Raw genomic sequence first — 17,401 nt, 5'->3', positions numbered from 1 at the left:
CATGAACAGGCAGCATTAAGCATCTGATAGTGGGAGGGAAAAAAGGTTTCTTCTTGTCGTAGAGGATGTGTTTTTATTGAAGAATTTATTGACATGATCAAACTCTCCAAAACACAGTGCAGCTCACACAGTAGTTATACAGTAGTTAAACTGTTATATGGCTTTAGCCATCATATCACACCCCTTATCTGTTTCAACCGCCCATTAACACCTCCTGCCTATGTTTAATCCTCTTTCTCGACTGTAGCTGTAGCTCGGAGGCCTAACCAATGTTTAGTGTGCAAAATATGTAAATATTTGCCATTAAATTCACTTTCTTTAATTAGTCTCCAGATTTCATGACTGAGTGCTTCCAATTAGGGATCAATGTCTCATTTCTGCAGATGGACCCCTGGGTGAGTGGAGGCAGTTTTGCAGTTTTGAAATGCTTCATAATTTCTCCACTGCTGAGAAGACAGCTCACCCCAGACTCTCTGTAATAGCCTACTGTGCTTGTGTGTGTGTATTTTGTGTGTATTAGTGGGTGTGTACTGTATGAGTACTGTAAGTATGTGTAATATTTATGTGTATGCATGTTTATATGTGTACAGTACTGTGTGTGTGTGTGTGTGTGTGTGTGTGTATATGGGTGTATGTGTGTGTGTGTGTGTGTGTGTGTGTGTGTGTGTGTGTGTGTGTGTGTGTGTGTGTGTGTGTGTGTGTGCGACATGTCTGTTTAATTGCTCTGGCAGTAATTTAGCCCTGAGCTCATTAACTGGCACACCACAGAGGAGGCTAAATTCTGTTAAATACATAAGCACACTCCCGACATGCTGTGTGACAGAGATGCAGCTGTGTGCAGAGTTGGTGCTCACTCACTCTGGTCCCCCACTGTAGTAGCTTTAAAACACAGCCAAGTATCCTCCTGGCTGCTGGTCCTACTGCCATCTGGAAGTGTAGAGATACATACAGCTAATGTTCATCGTGGTAATATCATAATGGGTCATTCTAGGCCTCATCTACACTTAGACTCTTAAATCACTTATCGTGAGGACGATGATCAGATCACAATCCACATCACAGTAAGTGCGTCCACACCTGATATTACACATTTTCAAAATTGCGTTTCTTATGGTCTCCCATGACCACATTGTGTGCAAATTGTTTTCCTCCCCTCGCTGTATTGGCTGGATGTACTTTTTGGTCGCCAGGCAGAAATCGTGACACAATGAATCGCTAGGGGCACAGCCAGATCCGAATACTATCAAACCACACTCGAACCACATGCGTTCATGATGTTCCGATAACAGAACTGATTTAAGTGTCACGTGTAGAGTAATCATGGTCAGATCTCTGCTGCTGGGCAGGTGTAACATTCTAACAGTGTTTTATCATGTCATGTTCTTACCCATGTACACATGGAGAGAATGGTACAAGGAGTGGTGGTATACTGGTTAACGTGTTATTGAATCTGTTCCTCTCCTAAACCGTGTTCATATTCTGCCAATGTTCTCATGCGTGTGTACACGTGTGTGCATCGGAGCATGTACTGTATGGGCTCTATTTTAAGCTGGCAAGTCCAAACGCAGGTGTATTGCCAATTTGAATCAGCGGTAACAGGTGAAATGACGCCAGTGCTGGAGTGCTGTCTCACCTGCGCCCTGGAGGTGGAGTAGCGGTAAGAGAGGTGTTGATGACAATGAGCAGGTCAATTCTAATATTTCGGACACAGCCCCCTAGCAGCCTCCACCAGCACTAAGGCAGATTTTTACGCCATTAAAATAGAGCCCTATGTATGTGTGGATGCATGAGTGTGTGTGTGTGTGTGGATGCATGAGTGTGTGTGTGTGTATGTGTGGATGCATGAGTGTGTGTGTGTGTGTGTGTGTGTGTGTGTGTGTGTGTGTGTGTGTGTGTGTGTGTGTGTGTGTGTGTGTGTGATGCTCCTATCTGAGAAGCGGACAGAAGGGGAATAGGGGGTTGGTGCCTCTCAGGGGGCTGGTGCCTGGTTGGGTCCTGACTGACTGCAGTGAGCGTGTGGGTGTGAGACAGACAGCCGTACCAGGGTGGGACCGGACCCTCTCCTCACTCAGCCACAGCAGCAGTCTCTCACTGCCACTGTCATTATCACAAACACAAAGGGTTTGTGTGTGTGTGTGTGTGTGTGTGTGTGTGTGTGTGTGTGTGTGTGTGTGCGCGCGTGTGTGTGCGCACACGCACGTGTGTGTGTCCGTGCGTGCGTGCGTGCGTGTGTGTGTGTGCGTGTGTGTGTGTGTAAGCGTGCCATTGTTTGTCTATTTAAAAGGTATTCTGTAAACCTCGAGGACAGCATACATGTGTGTCTGAATAGCCTCCATTTAGTTCATGATACCACTATTCATAAGATGCGGGCCCATTTCTCGCTCTCTGTTAAAGACACATTACATGGATGGATGCATTTTCTTGTTTACCACTGACCTAATTGAGAAACGCATCGTTGAGGGCTGAACTGACACTGATTCCCACCCTATCTTTTCCCCTCTTTATCTCAGAGAGCCTGAACTAACCGGGAAGTTGTTAACTTTTTCCTTTTGCATTTGGCTTTAGCTAAAGAGTGGCCATTGATCTGACACTCTGGGCCCCCTGTGTCAATGGACCTTGTGTGTTCTCTGGGTTCCGTTGCCGTGCCAACAACGGCGGACATCTCTTAAGACCAGTCTTATTAGCGGAGTGGAGGAGGACAGGCTCTCCCCAGTGTCACAGTTGCAGGTGCGAGGATAGGCCATAATGTCACTCAAAAATACCCCTGGAGAGCCTGTGGTTTATCTGCCCAGACATCATCACTCCTGCAGCAGGGTTTTGTATCTGCTGCCCCCTAGTGTGTGGATGAGTGCTGTGCCCACCCACAGCTCCTGTGGTCACCCATGGTCAAGCTGAAGTTTGTTGAAGGAGGTGGAGCTGAGATCTGTTGGAGCTGAATGCTTTGTGTCAGATAAATGGAATATGGGATCAATTCCAGAACACCACATAGGTTAGATAAGCTGAGGTCAAGGGGTGTCAGTTGATCATTTCCACACAGTCACTAGGTGTATATTAAAACAGCAGAGGTGATTCCACTAATGGGCACTAATGACGTTCTTCTGTACAAAAGCATTTATTTCTGATTGGACACCTGGTGGCACAGAGCATTTCATTGGCCCCTCCGTGATTACTTACGGAATGTGGAGACGGCTGTACTGTTGCTGTGCATTGCAAATCCAACACTGAACATCTGTCTGCAGCTACAGTTTATCTCATAACTCATAACTTTAAACTGCTTGCCTGCTTTACTACAAAGTGGTACAGTCGCCTATTTGCAAAATATTTCCTCCTTATGAATATAGATGGCACTGGAATGAAATATGCTTGCCTTAACTGTGTTTTGCATTTTCCAACAAGATGTAGGGGAGAGAAAAATATAAAGTGGCAGCACTTTGAATAATGACTTTTTTGTATGTGTGCCCTGAAGTGTTTTTATTGTACCCTACAGTATCACAATGTAATCTGAATGCATGACCCTGCAAAGTAAATAAACTACATTTGCTACTGTACCTCACGTCCCCGCTGCCAGGATCATGGTCATCAATATGGGCTTCACTCCAAGCAGAGACAATGACTCTGTAGAAAGCTGTTCTCTCTGTCTCTCTCGCTCTTGCTCTCTCTCTCTCTCTCTCTCTCTCTCTCTCTCTCTCTGTCTCTCTCTCTCTCTCTCTCTCTCTGTCTCTCTCTCCTTCTCCTTTTCTCTGCATATGTGTGAGTCTATGGCCTGTGCTGGTGCATGCCGTGTGTGTGTGTGTGTGTGTGTGTGTGTGTGTGTGTGCGTGTGTGTGTGTGTGTGTGTGTGTGTGTGTGCGTGTGTGTGTGTGTGTGTGTGCGTGTGTGTGTGTGTGTGTGTGTGTGTGAATGCTGATTGTGTGTGTGTGTGTGTGTGTGTGTGTGTGTGTGTGTGTGTGTGTGTGTGTGTGCGAGAGAGAGAGAGAGAGAGAGAGAGGTTGGAGGGGTAAGGGACTGCGTGAGGTGAGGCGGCTGAGTTTGTTAGCTGACGAATGCTGCAGAATGCTGTTAGGCTAATAGGAAATTTGAGTTTTATACACACTACCAAGAAGCCTTTGGATTGCGCCCACGGTTCATTATAATCGTATAATTAATACCACTTAGAATAGGTTGGAGAATAAATGATTCATTTAAAGAATCTGATGCATATTAAAACAGTTATTTAATTCATGCACAGTAAATTATTCCAAATCTAATTGGCAAATCTTTTCTGTACATGTTTCAGGAGAATAAGATGAATAGAAATTAAATTCTTCACCACCTTTCTTGTTCTGAGAAAATACCCACCTTGAATCTATTGCAGTGTAGAACAGCTGCTTCCTCTATAAATATTTGATTTACAGTAAATAGAGGCAATTGTACAGTAGTAACAGTCTGACACACACACACACACACACACACTCTAGAACACAAGAATAAATCTCTATCTCTATGTTCTGACATAGTAAATAATCCATCTTTGTTCTAAACCAATGTATTTCCATATTGAATATAACAGGAAAGCGAAGAGTGGTGGGCAAGTTGGATTTGTGTATAAAGTGACAAGTGTGCTTCCAATGGATTGGTGCTTGTATCCCTGTTTGTATGCATACTGTACTAGTACAGTGAACATGCTTTGTAAATTGTATCTGATAGGCTTACATTGTATTTCAGAATAATTATGATACTGTATCTCAAGTGGGAAATTAATCTCTGCAAGCAGCCTTGTATCATTCATATTACCAAGGTAACCATTTTAGTGGAGCCCCTCTTTTCACGTGGCAATTCAATTTTTCATTTTGTTTTTCTCAGCAGTGTCGAATAAGGCTAAGTGAATGGCAGCAGACATGCCATAAATCATAGGTATTAGTTTAGCATCTTGGAGGAAATGATAACAGCATGAGGGATGCTTTGGCCTGTATACCACTGCTTCATCTTCCACCTTTGATTTTAAAATCCACTTCAATATGTCTGGCACAGAAATATAGATTCAAACTCTCTCTCTCTCTCATCTCTCTTTCTCTCTCTCTCTCTCTCTCTCTCTCTCTCTCTCTCTTCCCCCTCCCTCACACACACACACACACACACACACACACACACACACACACACACACACACACACACACACACACACACACACATAATCTTTTTTGCTGGATGAGATCTCATTCCCTCCCTCTCTATAATCACATCTATAGTCATCTACTTGTCGTCTTAGCAGTAAAGGTTTGTGTGGCTCATTGGCCATTAGAGAATACCAACAGCTTTCTCCAGAGAATGTCAGGTCCTTCTGCTTATGGACTCTAGTCAAGAGCCACTTAGTGGGGAAGTATGACCCTGTGACCGCAGACTTGCTGCTCAGCATGGAGCCATTTAGACACATTGGCTGTCGCACTCTCACACACACTGTTATTCCACAGCATAACACGCACCGTACCGTACTGTAAAATACTGAAAAAGACTTACAACCCACCACTCTTCCGCCTGTTGACATGGTATGATACAGTACTTGCCTAAAATGCCCTTTGGAGTTTTCTCCAAAACATACTGACAACTCTACACTGACTGCACCATCTGTTCCTGAGGCTCTCCAGCGGCTAGTGTTCCATACAGTACATCTCTCACTGCATAACCATGGACATCCAAAGCGTCGGGGGCTAGCAACATCTCAGTGACATTCATCACTATTATTCCTCCCTCTTGTCCTCCTTTTATTTGACAGTGTTTCAGTGGGAGTTTACGTCTTTTCTCCTCCTGTCGCTGCCTCTCTTTCTATTCTGGACAGGAAGAATTGAAAAGCTCCGTTGGGTATTGGCCTCTGAGGGGATTGCTTGTTTCCCCCGTCTCTCTTGTTCTCCCTGTGGAGAGAGGGAGCCTCTGTAGAAGGTAGAAATACTAATATACTCACCACGCTCATCACGTTAGTTGTTCCTCCATTTCTTTTTAGATATTGTATTCAGAGAAGGCTTCTGTGTTATTTTCAGCACACTGGACACTCAAAGGGGCATGACAAATACCATTTTCAGATTTTGTATCCATGCCAACATCTTATTCCAGGTGGCTTTTCATCTTTTTTTCACTCTCTCTCGGTTACACGTTGCTATGTGTTATTTTTTTCTTTTCAACTTAGTTTTTCTCTTGTTTGACTCATTGTTCCATCTTAAGCTCTTTTTTTTTTCTTGCGGAAAGCGCAGTATTTCCTGGGCTGTAGTCAAGCATTGAGCGATTTTGTTAGATGGGGAGGACCTCATAGGCCTATATACTTTCAATGAACAGTCTCCAGTCTGTGCTCCCAAGCTAGCTGGTAGATTGGGTTTCATGCTCTGACTGTTGGGGTCCCATCTCACAATGCAGGTCTAACAAGAGACTCTCACCTCTGGGGTGGGTGCGTGGCGAGAGCCGCCCAGGCTAATACACTTCTGACGGGCTCCCCTCCGGCTGTGAAATGAAATTCCCCCCACAGCTTAGAGAAATTTCAGCTGGGCTCCACTGGCTATTACCTCCACTGCTTCTGCCCGTCCTGTCCCACCCCCCCCCCCCCCCCCCCCCCCCCCAGCCCCCACACGCACCCTCCTCCTGTTCTCTGGCAGTTGTGGTTTGACTAAAAGGCCTTTGTAAGTGGAATTTATTCTACCCCTTTGATGTATTATTATTGTCACAGCTAACCAAATTGCAGCCACACTTGAAAAGAGTGGGCAAAAGTAGAAAAACAAAGCTGGCTGCTTTTTGTATTCATGCAGGAGCTCAGCTCATAGGAAGAATACACAGTAGCTATGGCTGGCTCATTTAGATCTATATTTACAGGCCCTCCATTCATCTTTAAGCTTGTATGGATAGATTTTTGACCCATTTTTGTTAGAATTGTTATATTTTAGTGTTATCATTTCTGTCTCTGCCGCTGAGAGCAATTGTAGGTTTCACAGGCTGCTTTCCAGCACAGCACCAATCACAAATGGCCAGTTTCTTTCTCGCAGAGGCAGGTATGTGTGCACAGTATGGCACTTTTTATGAGTGACTCTTATGGTTTTAATTTGCTGGGGGATGGAGGGAGGAAATTGCAGTGGTGCTACCTCTTGGTGTTAAAGAGTTGTGCGCATATTCATGATTGCCTGTAGCTTGCTCAGAGACAAGACAGGTGACTTTGAATGACTGGCGTGAATAGTGAAGTACTTATCAGTCTGTGGGCTAACAGGTGAATTGCAGTGGAAAATGAGCATAGTCTATTTTATAGTCTACAGTCTAGTGTATTGCATCCTTTATGTGCAATGAAAGTGATATTAGTAGCAAATGTTAAGCAGAGATGTTATGATATTGTTACATACTGTATACTGTACACATTTTCCTAGAGTATAATCTATGATCATTTCTCTCTTTATTGGTCATATGCATAATAGTGTGGATTTATCCACTAACATTTTGGATGAACAGCACAGTGTAGTTTTCAGTAGAGTTCAGTAAAGCAAGGTGATGTTTATGACATATTCATTCTTGATAGCATATGACAGGTCATCTTGCATGAGTGAGGAGCTCTCCTCCCAGAGTAAATAAGTTAGTGTGTGTGTGTGTGTGTGTGTGTGTGTGTGTGCGTGTGCGTGTGCGTGTGCGTGTGCGTGTGTGCGTGTGCGTGTGTGTGTGTGATGCAGTTGGCTGGTATATCGCTGTTCCAGCCGGAGGAGCATGGGAATAGCAGAGTTTCAGGGTGCTGTTTTTAAGCACCACTGGAGCCCTAAATTTGATTATTTTTTTCCTTCAGAAGTGCTTTGGAGTTTACAGGAGGCCACCTCCTCCTGCTGCAGACCCTCAGACTGTTGTGTATTGTATTCTCCTCTGCTACATGCAGAAAATGTCCATCCCCCCAATCTCTCTCTCTGGCCCTCTTCATCACATCTCCCCATCTCTTGCAGATGCTGAGCACAGCTGTACCCTGACTTTTTCTAGCTCACTTTCTTACGTGTGCTGTACACGTGTTCATGAAAAATGGAGCCAGACATGAACTTCAGAGATTGTGCCAGGCGTAGGTAAAGTCATTCTGATACTCTAATGTCACAGCACCAGGAGAGGGATGGAGGTACTTGGTCTTTGAGATGTGGAAATATAGATATTGACACTCCAAATGTCAACCTACCCCCTTCACTCATACTTTGACACACACACACAGACACACACACTTGGACACGCACACACACACACACACACACACACACACACACACACACACACACTTGGACACACACACATACACACACACCCTGATTTTGTAGCAGCATAAACCCCAGTGGTGAGGGAGAAGAATCCCTATCACATCTCAGAGATTAAATGAGAGTGTCACTGTGAAACATTGGGTCTGATAATAGGACAATAGAGCCAGTTTCAATGATGGCTTCCTCCAGAGAGGACTGCAGGAACTGAATTACCTCGGTGGGATTATTTTTTATATTCCTACTGTCAGTTTATTTTCTGTGACATTTAAATCTTTCTTTCTTCAGTCTCCTCAGGGGCTTTAACTCAATAGCTATTACCTGTTCTTACCAAGAAGGGCTATTGTTAGCGGTGGCTGAACTCTCCCAGGTAAATGCTTATGGGTTTCAGTCAGTATAATAATTACTGGGACACAACAATATCACAGCTGTATGTAAAAAAAAACGTAATGTGTTTTTGGGGGACAGTTAAAAATACAGTTGTGATATAGCAGTAGATGCTTCTACTTTCTGCTTTTTTCCTCCCTGATGCTCATCTGAACACTACTCGGAAGACATTTGGGATCAACAGAGTTCCTTTGCCATCTTAGAATACACTGAACTGTTCATAGTAGATTTAATGTTAGATATGCTGTACACTAAGTCAAGCAATGTCGATGTATCAATCAATCAACAGAAGGCAAGCATTGTAAATCATTTAATTATTGAAACATCTAACAGATAGTTTGAGCGTTATACAAATAGGCCCCAGTCATTGCTGATGGTGGGGTCTTGTCTACAGTGGGTCAATTGCTACCAAACAGGCCGATTTGCCAATTAGCTGAGTGCTTACATCTGGTTAGTTAATCCAGGGAGTTGGAGATCGCAGGGAGAACAACCGGTGATGACCATCAGCTGCGTGCAAAATTGAATTCACTTGCATCCAAAAGGCCACACATATTTTGCTGGAGAACAGCGAGTCTGCTAGATATTCCTGTGTGAATTTGCTTTTATAGCAGATGGCCGGAAGTTGACTGTTGAAGTTCATGAACATTAACACATCTGATAAATAAGTAATCCACGTTGTAATAATTTCTCACTTACTGTATGAAATGGACAAAATAAGATGAATGAACGAATAATAGCCTAACATAGACCCATTGTTGGTCAACCTCAAACAGAAGGGGGTTGATCAAATGGCGACATATTACTGTCAAATGTTTGCAGGTAGGAATGCTCATTTACAGTGGTAATAACATTTCTTTTGTCTCAGATGTGAAATCAAATTGGCTTGAAAAATATGCTACTGTATGATTGTCACAATCATTAGTCTTATCACATGAAATTCTAAGATTAGACAAAAAGAAATACATAGATTCTGAAACATTGTTTTTATTTTCAATTACTGAGAAAGTACACATGGAAAATGTAAATCATTATCATAATTATCTTGAATTATAATTTCTATTCAATTATATTGTTAGAAAATAGATTTTCTCCAACTACTGTATGATGAAAGACACTTTATGCATGTTGCTTGCAAATGTTTGGGAGCAACTGAATGATGTAAAAAGAAGATGAGCCCCAGGTGTATACTATGCCCAGTGCTCTAGTCACAGGGGGAATATTGGTTGCAATTAGGATAATCTCTTTCACACCTGTATCTGAATTAATGAACTAACAAGAGACCAGTTTATGGTCTTAGTGGGTTAATTGCAAGCAACATCCTGAATGGGATGATCATAAACTGTTCAATCAGATACAGGTGTGAAAGAGATTATCTAAATTGCAACCAAGAGTCCCCTGCGACTAGAGCATCAATTTGTACACACCTGGTTGCAAGTCTTAACCTTTTTGGATTCACAAGCCAAAAAGGTTGAGAACCACTGTGATAGACTTGTGACAATCATAGCATATTTTTCAAGCCAATTTCATTTGACATTTCATTTCATCTGGGACAAAATACATTGTATTACTAAATGAGCATTCGTATCTGCAAACATGTCACAATAATATGTAGCCATTTGATCAACCCCATTCTGTTTGAGAACAATAAAACCCAACAATGGGTCTGTGATAGGCTATTATTCATTTATTCATTTTATTTCATCTTTGTGACTTTGATGGTTGATGATTCAGATGTGTGGGGGTAGAGAGCCTCAGACACACCTTTTCCTGCAGTCTGCTATGAAAGCAAACTTACACTTGAATATCTAGGAATCAGACTAGCTGTTCCTCAGCTAAATTTGGGAGGCTTTTTGGCTGCAAGTGAATTCAATTTTGCACACAGCTGATGGTCATCAAGTGTTGTTTTCACTGCGATCTCCTGCCTCCCTGGTGTCTGGAAGTGCATGGAAGTGCTCAGTTAATTGGCAAGTCAGATCGTTTGGTTGCAATTGGGCCAGTATGTCTTAATTATTTCCTGTTGGTCACCTGCTATTGTTGTTGTTGTTGTACTGATTGATGAGAGTTGAGATGACGTCTCCTGCTTGCCTCTGTCAGCTACATTCTGTATACTGTTGTCTATGTGCCAGAATAGGGAGCCTCAGCACCTTGTGAAGTCCCCTCTCCACCCTCCCCTCCTAGCCAGGATGCCACCTGCTCCCTTCTCTAAGGCCCATATCTACCCAGACATTTCTCTGGTAGCTCTTGGCTGAGACTGCTGTCTGTGAGTTCTGGCCTAGCCTCAGTAACACCACAGCCAGTTTACAGATAATTATCAGCCCAGCTGTGTGGAACACATCCAGAGGCCTTTTTGTAGCTAATTGAATTAGACTCCATGCTGAAATGGGATAGATGATGCCTGTGATTAACAGACTTTGAGGGAAAAGCCTTGATGGAGATAGTGGATCTCTCTTGGTTTGTCTGACTCAGTCAATAGACTTGATGAGTATGTTGATACTTTGTGGCATCTCATTTTAGTGCAGCACACATGACTGAGTCTAGACAGTCACAGTGGGATTGCATTTGCTGTGTTATAAAATAGCATCCTAGTGCCTCTTTTCCATTCTCTTCTTTTACATGCACACACCACTCATGGCAGTTGGAGGATATTAAATGGTTAGCTACATAGTAAATCCTATCCTTTAGCAGCAGCATCATTAGTAGTTTTGGCAGTTGATGAGTGTTAATTCATCAAAAGGTCAGGCAGACTCCATGGCAACAGTTGTCTTAAAGCCTTAAAACATCACTGTACATAATTAAATGCTTTCCATCAACTTCCAAACATCCCACATATAGACAGGCAGGCAGGCAGACACCCACTCACTCACTCACTCACTCAACCACCCACCCACCCACCCACACACACACACACACACACACACACACACACACACACACACACACACACACACACACACACACACACACACACACACACACACACACACACACTTTTAGGCAGCATTTGGGCATTTTGCCTCTGATTCTGTTCAGTGACTCTCAGTGAATGTTGTAGAATAATGTTAGGGTTATGGTGTAGAATAATGTTTAACAAGCTTGTCTGCCCCCGCCTGCAGGATAAAGATCCCTCTCAACACCATGCCAGTGTTATTATGGACAGGGCTGATTTGACACACTGGCTACTGTCATTGTTTCCACTGCCTTCATGCACAAGATGCTGTCATGGCCAAAAGAATGCTTGCATGTTTCATTTCTCTTGTCCTAGATATTTCTCTTTCCTCACAATCTCTCTTCTTATGTCTTTCCTCACCCTCTCCTCCCCCATATTCCTCCTGTCTTCCAGTAGGATTTCCATGATATCCAAAAAGGTTTCTTCAGCACTCTTGTGATGGTTTGATTTTTCAGTTATGAAATTGCTAAATTAGCAGAATGTCTGCAAGTTAAAGTGAAGCTCAAAGAATACTGTCCTATCTCCCTGATATCTCAGGAGTTGGCATACCATTTGGAGAAAATATTAAACCTCATACAAACCTTCATATTCACAGCAGTTATTAAAAACTGCCACATTTGATACGGTTGGGAGGGAAATAATTGACATCTCTAAATCGAAAAAAGTGAAATGATTCTCTGTGCCTCTGTAGAGGAATTTGCGCAGAGTAAAGAGACACATGGCGGGGGTGTTTCAGTTTTTGAGATCACAAAATATCCCATCCAAATCCTACGGCTCTATAGTCACCCCCATTACTTTGACTCTGTCTGTCCTCCTGTATATGTGATATTTACAAAGGGATCTTGTTTGCAGTAAAATCCTGTACCAGGAGAGGGAAAACTAGGCCATATCAGATCACCACTGACACAGCCCAAAGTGCATTTCTGTGACTGTGCTGTGGGTCGTTCAAAGGTTTTCGATTCTGGTCAATCTGTGCATCAGCTGTCATCTTTGTTTGTGGCTGCTGACCTCAGGGCTTTATTGGTCTTCAAACACACATTGGCATCTGTTTAGTCATGCTGGAGTGCAGTGGAGCTGTTATGTAAGTCCATATTCTAGCATGTGATGGGTACAACTGTTGGAAAAGCGACACACATTATTTGGTTGTCATTTTAATTATGCATACAAACCTCTGTTTCTTCGAGAAATTAGGTTGTTGTACTCTAGAATGCAAGAGATCATTCATTCTCTCTGAGTGAAAATGAATAATGACAGAATGAGGGGCGAGTGTGAGAGTTCAGTGATTCAACAATGTCTTGTGTATTATTTACTGCTTTCCTGTTTTCTGATTCACATTCATAATTGAGAACGTTATGCAGTATTTGCTCAGATGTCTTTTCAAGAAGTGTCACGCATGCCTCTCTTTGTTTGGCATAACACTGAAAATAAATTATACTTTTCGAAAAAGTAGACTTATAGAGAAAAGAAAAATAGACATTGGCCGCATAGGATGACACCTGTAAAAGTAATATTATTTCTGCCCTTGTAGAGTACTATGCCATACATGCCATATGCAGAAGAACTGGCGTCATTGTCCCTAGGCAAAGCAGCATGGCGAAAGCTTCAGAGAGTGCATATCTCTCCCTTCACCTCCTTTCTTTCTTTCTTTCTTTCTTTCTTTCTTTCTTTCTGGCCAGACTCAAATGAAAGAGATGCTGTTTTGTGCACAGAGACAGTGTGTGAAATTTATTGGCCCAGAGCCCTGCCATTTGACATGGGGAGACATGGCTAACAGATCTTGTGCCATTTCCCATCTCCTCCCGCTCCTGTGTAAAGCTGACCTTTCCTGCCTCCAGGCTATATTTAAACCCTGAGCACCACAGACTTATGGTGCCACGGGAAATTTTATTATCAACACTCTCAATTTGTCTGGCTTTAATTCAACCCCGCCGTATATCCTCCCATAGAATGCTATATATTTACACCGTGCTCCTGCAAACAGGGGCAGTGATGACAGACCAAGTCTTCATCTCCTTAGGCGGGGGTGATATGCTTATGTAAATTCCTTCTCACTAATACGGTACCATAGGGCACTCAGCTATGCTTTAGGAACAGAAAACAGCATCACCTGTGTAGGATGTGTGAGATGCATACAGCTCCATACTGCAGGTCTGAATAAAATATTACAGGTGGCGTCATTCCTACGTGACGCTTGGAGCACCGACCAACATTAACACAGGATATCATAGCCATGGACCGGAGAGATGACCTTTGTCGAGCCACAGCTTGCAAAATGTCACCGATTTTAGTCATTGATTGAATCATCAGTGTGGACTATTTTTAGTGATTAGACTAGATAAATGAACAATCTACTCAAATTCTGTTCTCTGTGTCCCTCTTTGTGTGCAGGTCAGAGGGGGGAGTCCAGAGGGTTCTGCAGGTAGATCTGAAAGTGGACAGCTTTCCTGACGCTGTGGGCAGCCGCTGGATCGCGTGGCAGGTGGAGTACCCGGGCAGCCGCGCCACCACACAGGAGGCCGAGACAGAGATACGGCTGGCGCAGGAAGACCTGAGGGGCATCGTGCCCCTGGCCATGGTGAGTGGTGCTAGTCACAACATCAACTCATGAGCAGATGGCCTTCTCCGAGAAACACTTAAGTTCACTTCTTTCAGTTCTGAGGGGTGAAACAGAGTGCGTTCTGCATACACCAGGAAGCAATACTTTTAATTTCAGCATGACCAGTTAACAGTTTTCATTTTTATCACATAAAGATACACTTAGATTTAATTGGAGTGCAAAGGCAAATAATTGTTAAGTGTGTGCCTGCCTGCCTGCGTGTGTGTGTGTGTGTGTGTGTGTGTGTGTGTGTGTGTGTGTGTGTGTGTGTGTGTGTGTGTGTGTGTGTGTGTTTTGGCATAGAGGAGGAGAGATAGTACTGAGTATTGACTAGCTGGGGCCCGGGCCCAGGGGCCGTCTGGCCTGAGGGTAGGCCTGGGGGCGTCTCTCACTGAGTGGGAGAGGCCTGTTCCACAGGTGGCTCACTGCTGTGTGGATTCACCAAAGCTCCTCTATAGAACTTCAGATATAGACTACTTCTCTCTTCAGATATAGACTACTTCTCTCTTCAGATATAGACTACTTCTCTCACCCTATTTGCCTTCGTATGTAGTCAGAGAGAGTATAATAATGAGTACTAGGGCAGAGGACTCGATTGCATGACGCAGGACACGGGCTTGATCCAAAAGAATGTTTTTTAGTAGCAAAAGGGTTCGATACACAGGTGGGCAGTCAATAGGTAGCGTATATCCAGAAAAGGGGTAGGCAAAACAGAGTACGGTACACAGGTAGTCAAATTCCAAGATCAAGGCAGATAGTCCAACATGGAGAAGGCAAAGAACACTCAAAGTTCAAAACCATGAAAACTAGACACTAGGGTAATTGCTGGTATGTATTGACATGGAGGCACAATAAACGAACTGGCATCGAGACAGAGGAACACACAGACTATATACACAGGGAATGATGGGGAGGAACAGGTGAAATCAATTGGGCAGGGTAGACAATCACACAAGCGGGAAAATACACAAGGGCAGATAGCGAAGTGACAGAAACGAAAAAACAATGTGAGTAAAACAGGAATTAAATGAATAACAAAAACAAAGACAAACAACACTAACGCACAGGACCGGACGTTACAGAGAGCTCTTCTTCTCATTTAGATCCCGAATATTGATATTCAAGATAAAGGAGATAAATTGGGTCCATTTAAAAAAGCATGAAATGTCAAGAAAATACCGACGTCATACTGTACTTCTGAAAATTCTCTATTTCTATGTCTTTTGGGGATCTGCATAATGTAGTGAGTGCACTGTAGGGTAAATGTGTCTATCTAAGTGTTGCCTATAGCGACGTGATAGATGCCTGTGGGTGGTTGTTTCCTTGCTGTGAGCCATGTAGAGCTTCTGTACCTACAGAGCTGTTCTTAGGATAATTAATGCTCTGCATATAGAACTATGGTATATCCACACTTATGTTCTTTTTATGCAGCCACCCTGTTTCTGCCCTATACATATATATTGGCACCCACGCTTTGCATAGACACAAATGGTATCGAGATCATCATTTTTTTCTTGCTTACTGTGGGTATTATCACAATGTCGTTGGAAGTAATTGCTGAAGGGAATACATTCTGGAATAGATACTGTAAGACATATTTCTGGTTGTCAGACGTACAGACTGCCTAACTTGAGGTCTTTGTACAAGTACTCTGCACCCCAATCAATCACTTTTAATAGTGTCTAGTTCGTTTTATGGTGAAATCATTATGCTTATTTTGAGTGCAATAAGGATTTATGGTTCAAGACAAATTATAACGGTTTTTCAATAGCTGCTAAGATCCGTCTTCCAGTAATTAACCTCCTATTAGAATAATTTGCTAAACTTGGCTAAATCAATTATGGCCAAAATCATTATGGTGGTCGAGGCTCCTATGAGAAGATGAATGGTGTTTTCATTACAACAGATTAGATAGGTGTATGGATGTGCTGCAGTTTGTTACTTCTGAAGCTCCGTCATCCTGTCTTGATTTAGTATTCCCTTCAGGAAACGCATCATTAAGCCGGTCTTGACACTTAGCATAATCGAAATGACTCGACATGTCAATGCATCCATTAGGATTGCACCTGATCAATGCTCCATGGTCATTTCTACTTTGACACTGACATGTTTGACATGAGCAGTGCTTTGACCTATGACCAATGATGTCAACAGACAGGGTCCAGTAGGGCTGTAGGAATCCCCCTGTACTCCTGTCCACATTGTCTTACACCAGATGTCGTCATCCTAGCATGACACTGCATAGCCTGCACTATCAGTATGGACAGAGTCTTACCTGTCATAAGACAATGCACCAGTCCTATGATCAATAGTCTTAAGAGTAAAAAACCTTGGACAGTAGAGTGCAGACCCCTAGCTTAGCCAGTACCCCTACACAATTATGTCATACTTGACTTAACTCTGCACACATGCCTCTTCTCTCTGGAGTGTCTGCAGCGTAGCATGACTCCATGTGTCATTCTATCATTCTATGGTGAAAACGAAAACACAACACACAGAGACTTGCATATCAACACAACTCATACACACAACTTCAGGCATAGTCACAGAACTCATATCTTAACTCACATATACACACACACACACACACACACACACACACACACACCACACACACACACACACACACACACACACACACCACACACACAGACACGAGAATGCATTTGAGGATGTGCTTGTGCGATCTGCATGCGTCAATGCGAGAGAAGCGCACTGCCAAGGAAGGCGGTATTAGATTACTTGGGATCATTCTGGCATGAAAAGCCCACAGATACATTTCCCTCCCCTACCACCCTCTCACTCTTCTCTTCCCTTCCCCCTCCCCTCCCCCCTTCGGTCCCCTTTCTTCCCCCTCCTCTCCTTTCCTCTCCCCTCCTCCCCTCCTCTCCTCCTTCCCCTCCCCCTCCTCTCCTCCTTCCCCTCCTCTCCCCTCCTCTCCTCCCTCCCCTCCTCTCCTCCCTCCCCTCCTCTCCCCTCCTCTCCTCTCCTCCCCTCCTCTCCCCTCCTCTCTCTCGCCCCTCCTCTCCTCTCCTCCCTCCCCTCCTCTGCTCTCCATAGAAGAGGGGAAGTAAGGTAATGTAAGAGCAGGGTTTGATTCTGCCCCACTTCCCCCTGCCAGAAGGGAAAACACACTCACTGGCTCCACTACGGGGAAACCGTCTCTGTGCTCCACACACGACTGAGAGAAACACAGTAATGCCACACCCAGTGTCTGTGAGAGGAGAGGATGATGATGTCTTC

General features: G+C 43.6%; 1 protein-coding gene across 1 annotated transcript in view; it reads left to right on the top strand.

The window, feature by feature from the left end:
• The window catches only part of LOC310807010 (transmembrane protein 132C), a gene marked incomplete at both ends in the record, with an annotated part of 99,378 nt that overhangs the window by 57,994 nt on the left and 23,983 nt on the right, over window positions 1-17,401 (top strand). The window contains one exon of the mRNA XM_083673288.1: window positions 13,951-14,137. Coding sequence (XP_083529414.1) covers window positions 13,951-14,137 — 187 coding nt within the window. The remainder of the gene's footprint in view (window positions 1-13,950; window positions 14,138-17,401) is intronic.

The sequence above is a fragment of the Argentina silus genome (genome assembly GCF_951799395.1).
Source record: "Argentina silus genome assembly, chromosome: 7".
NCBI classification, from domain to species: Eukaryota; Metazoa; Chordata; class Actinopteri; order Argentiniformes; family Argentinidae; genus Argentina; species Argentina silus.
The sequence above is the reverse complement of the archived record's forward strand: the minus strand, read 5'-3'. Positions and strand labels throughout refer to the sequence as shown.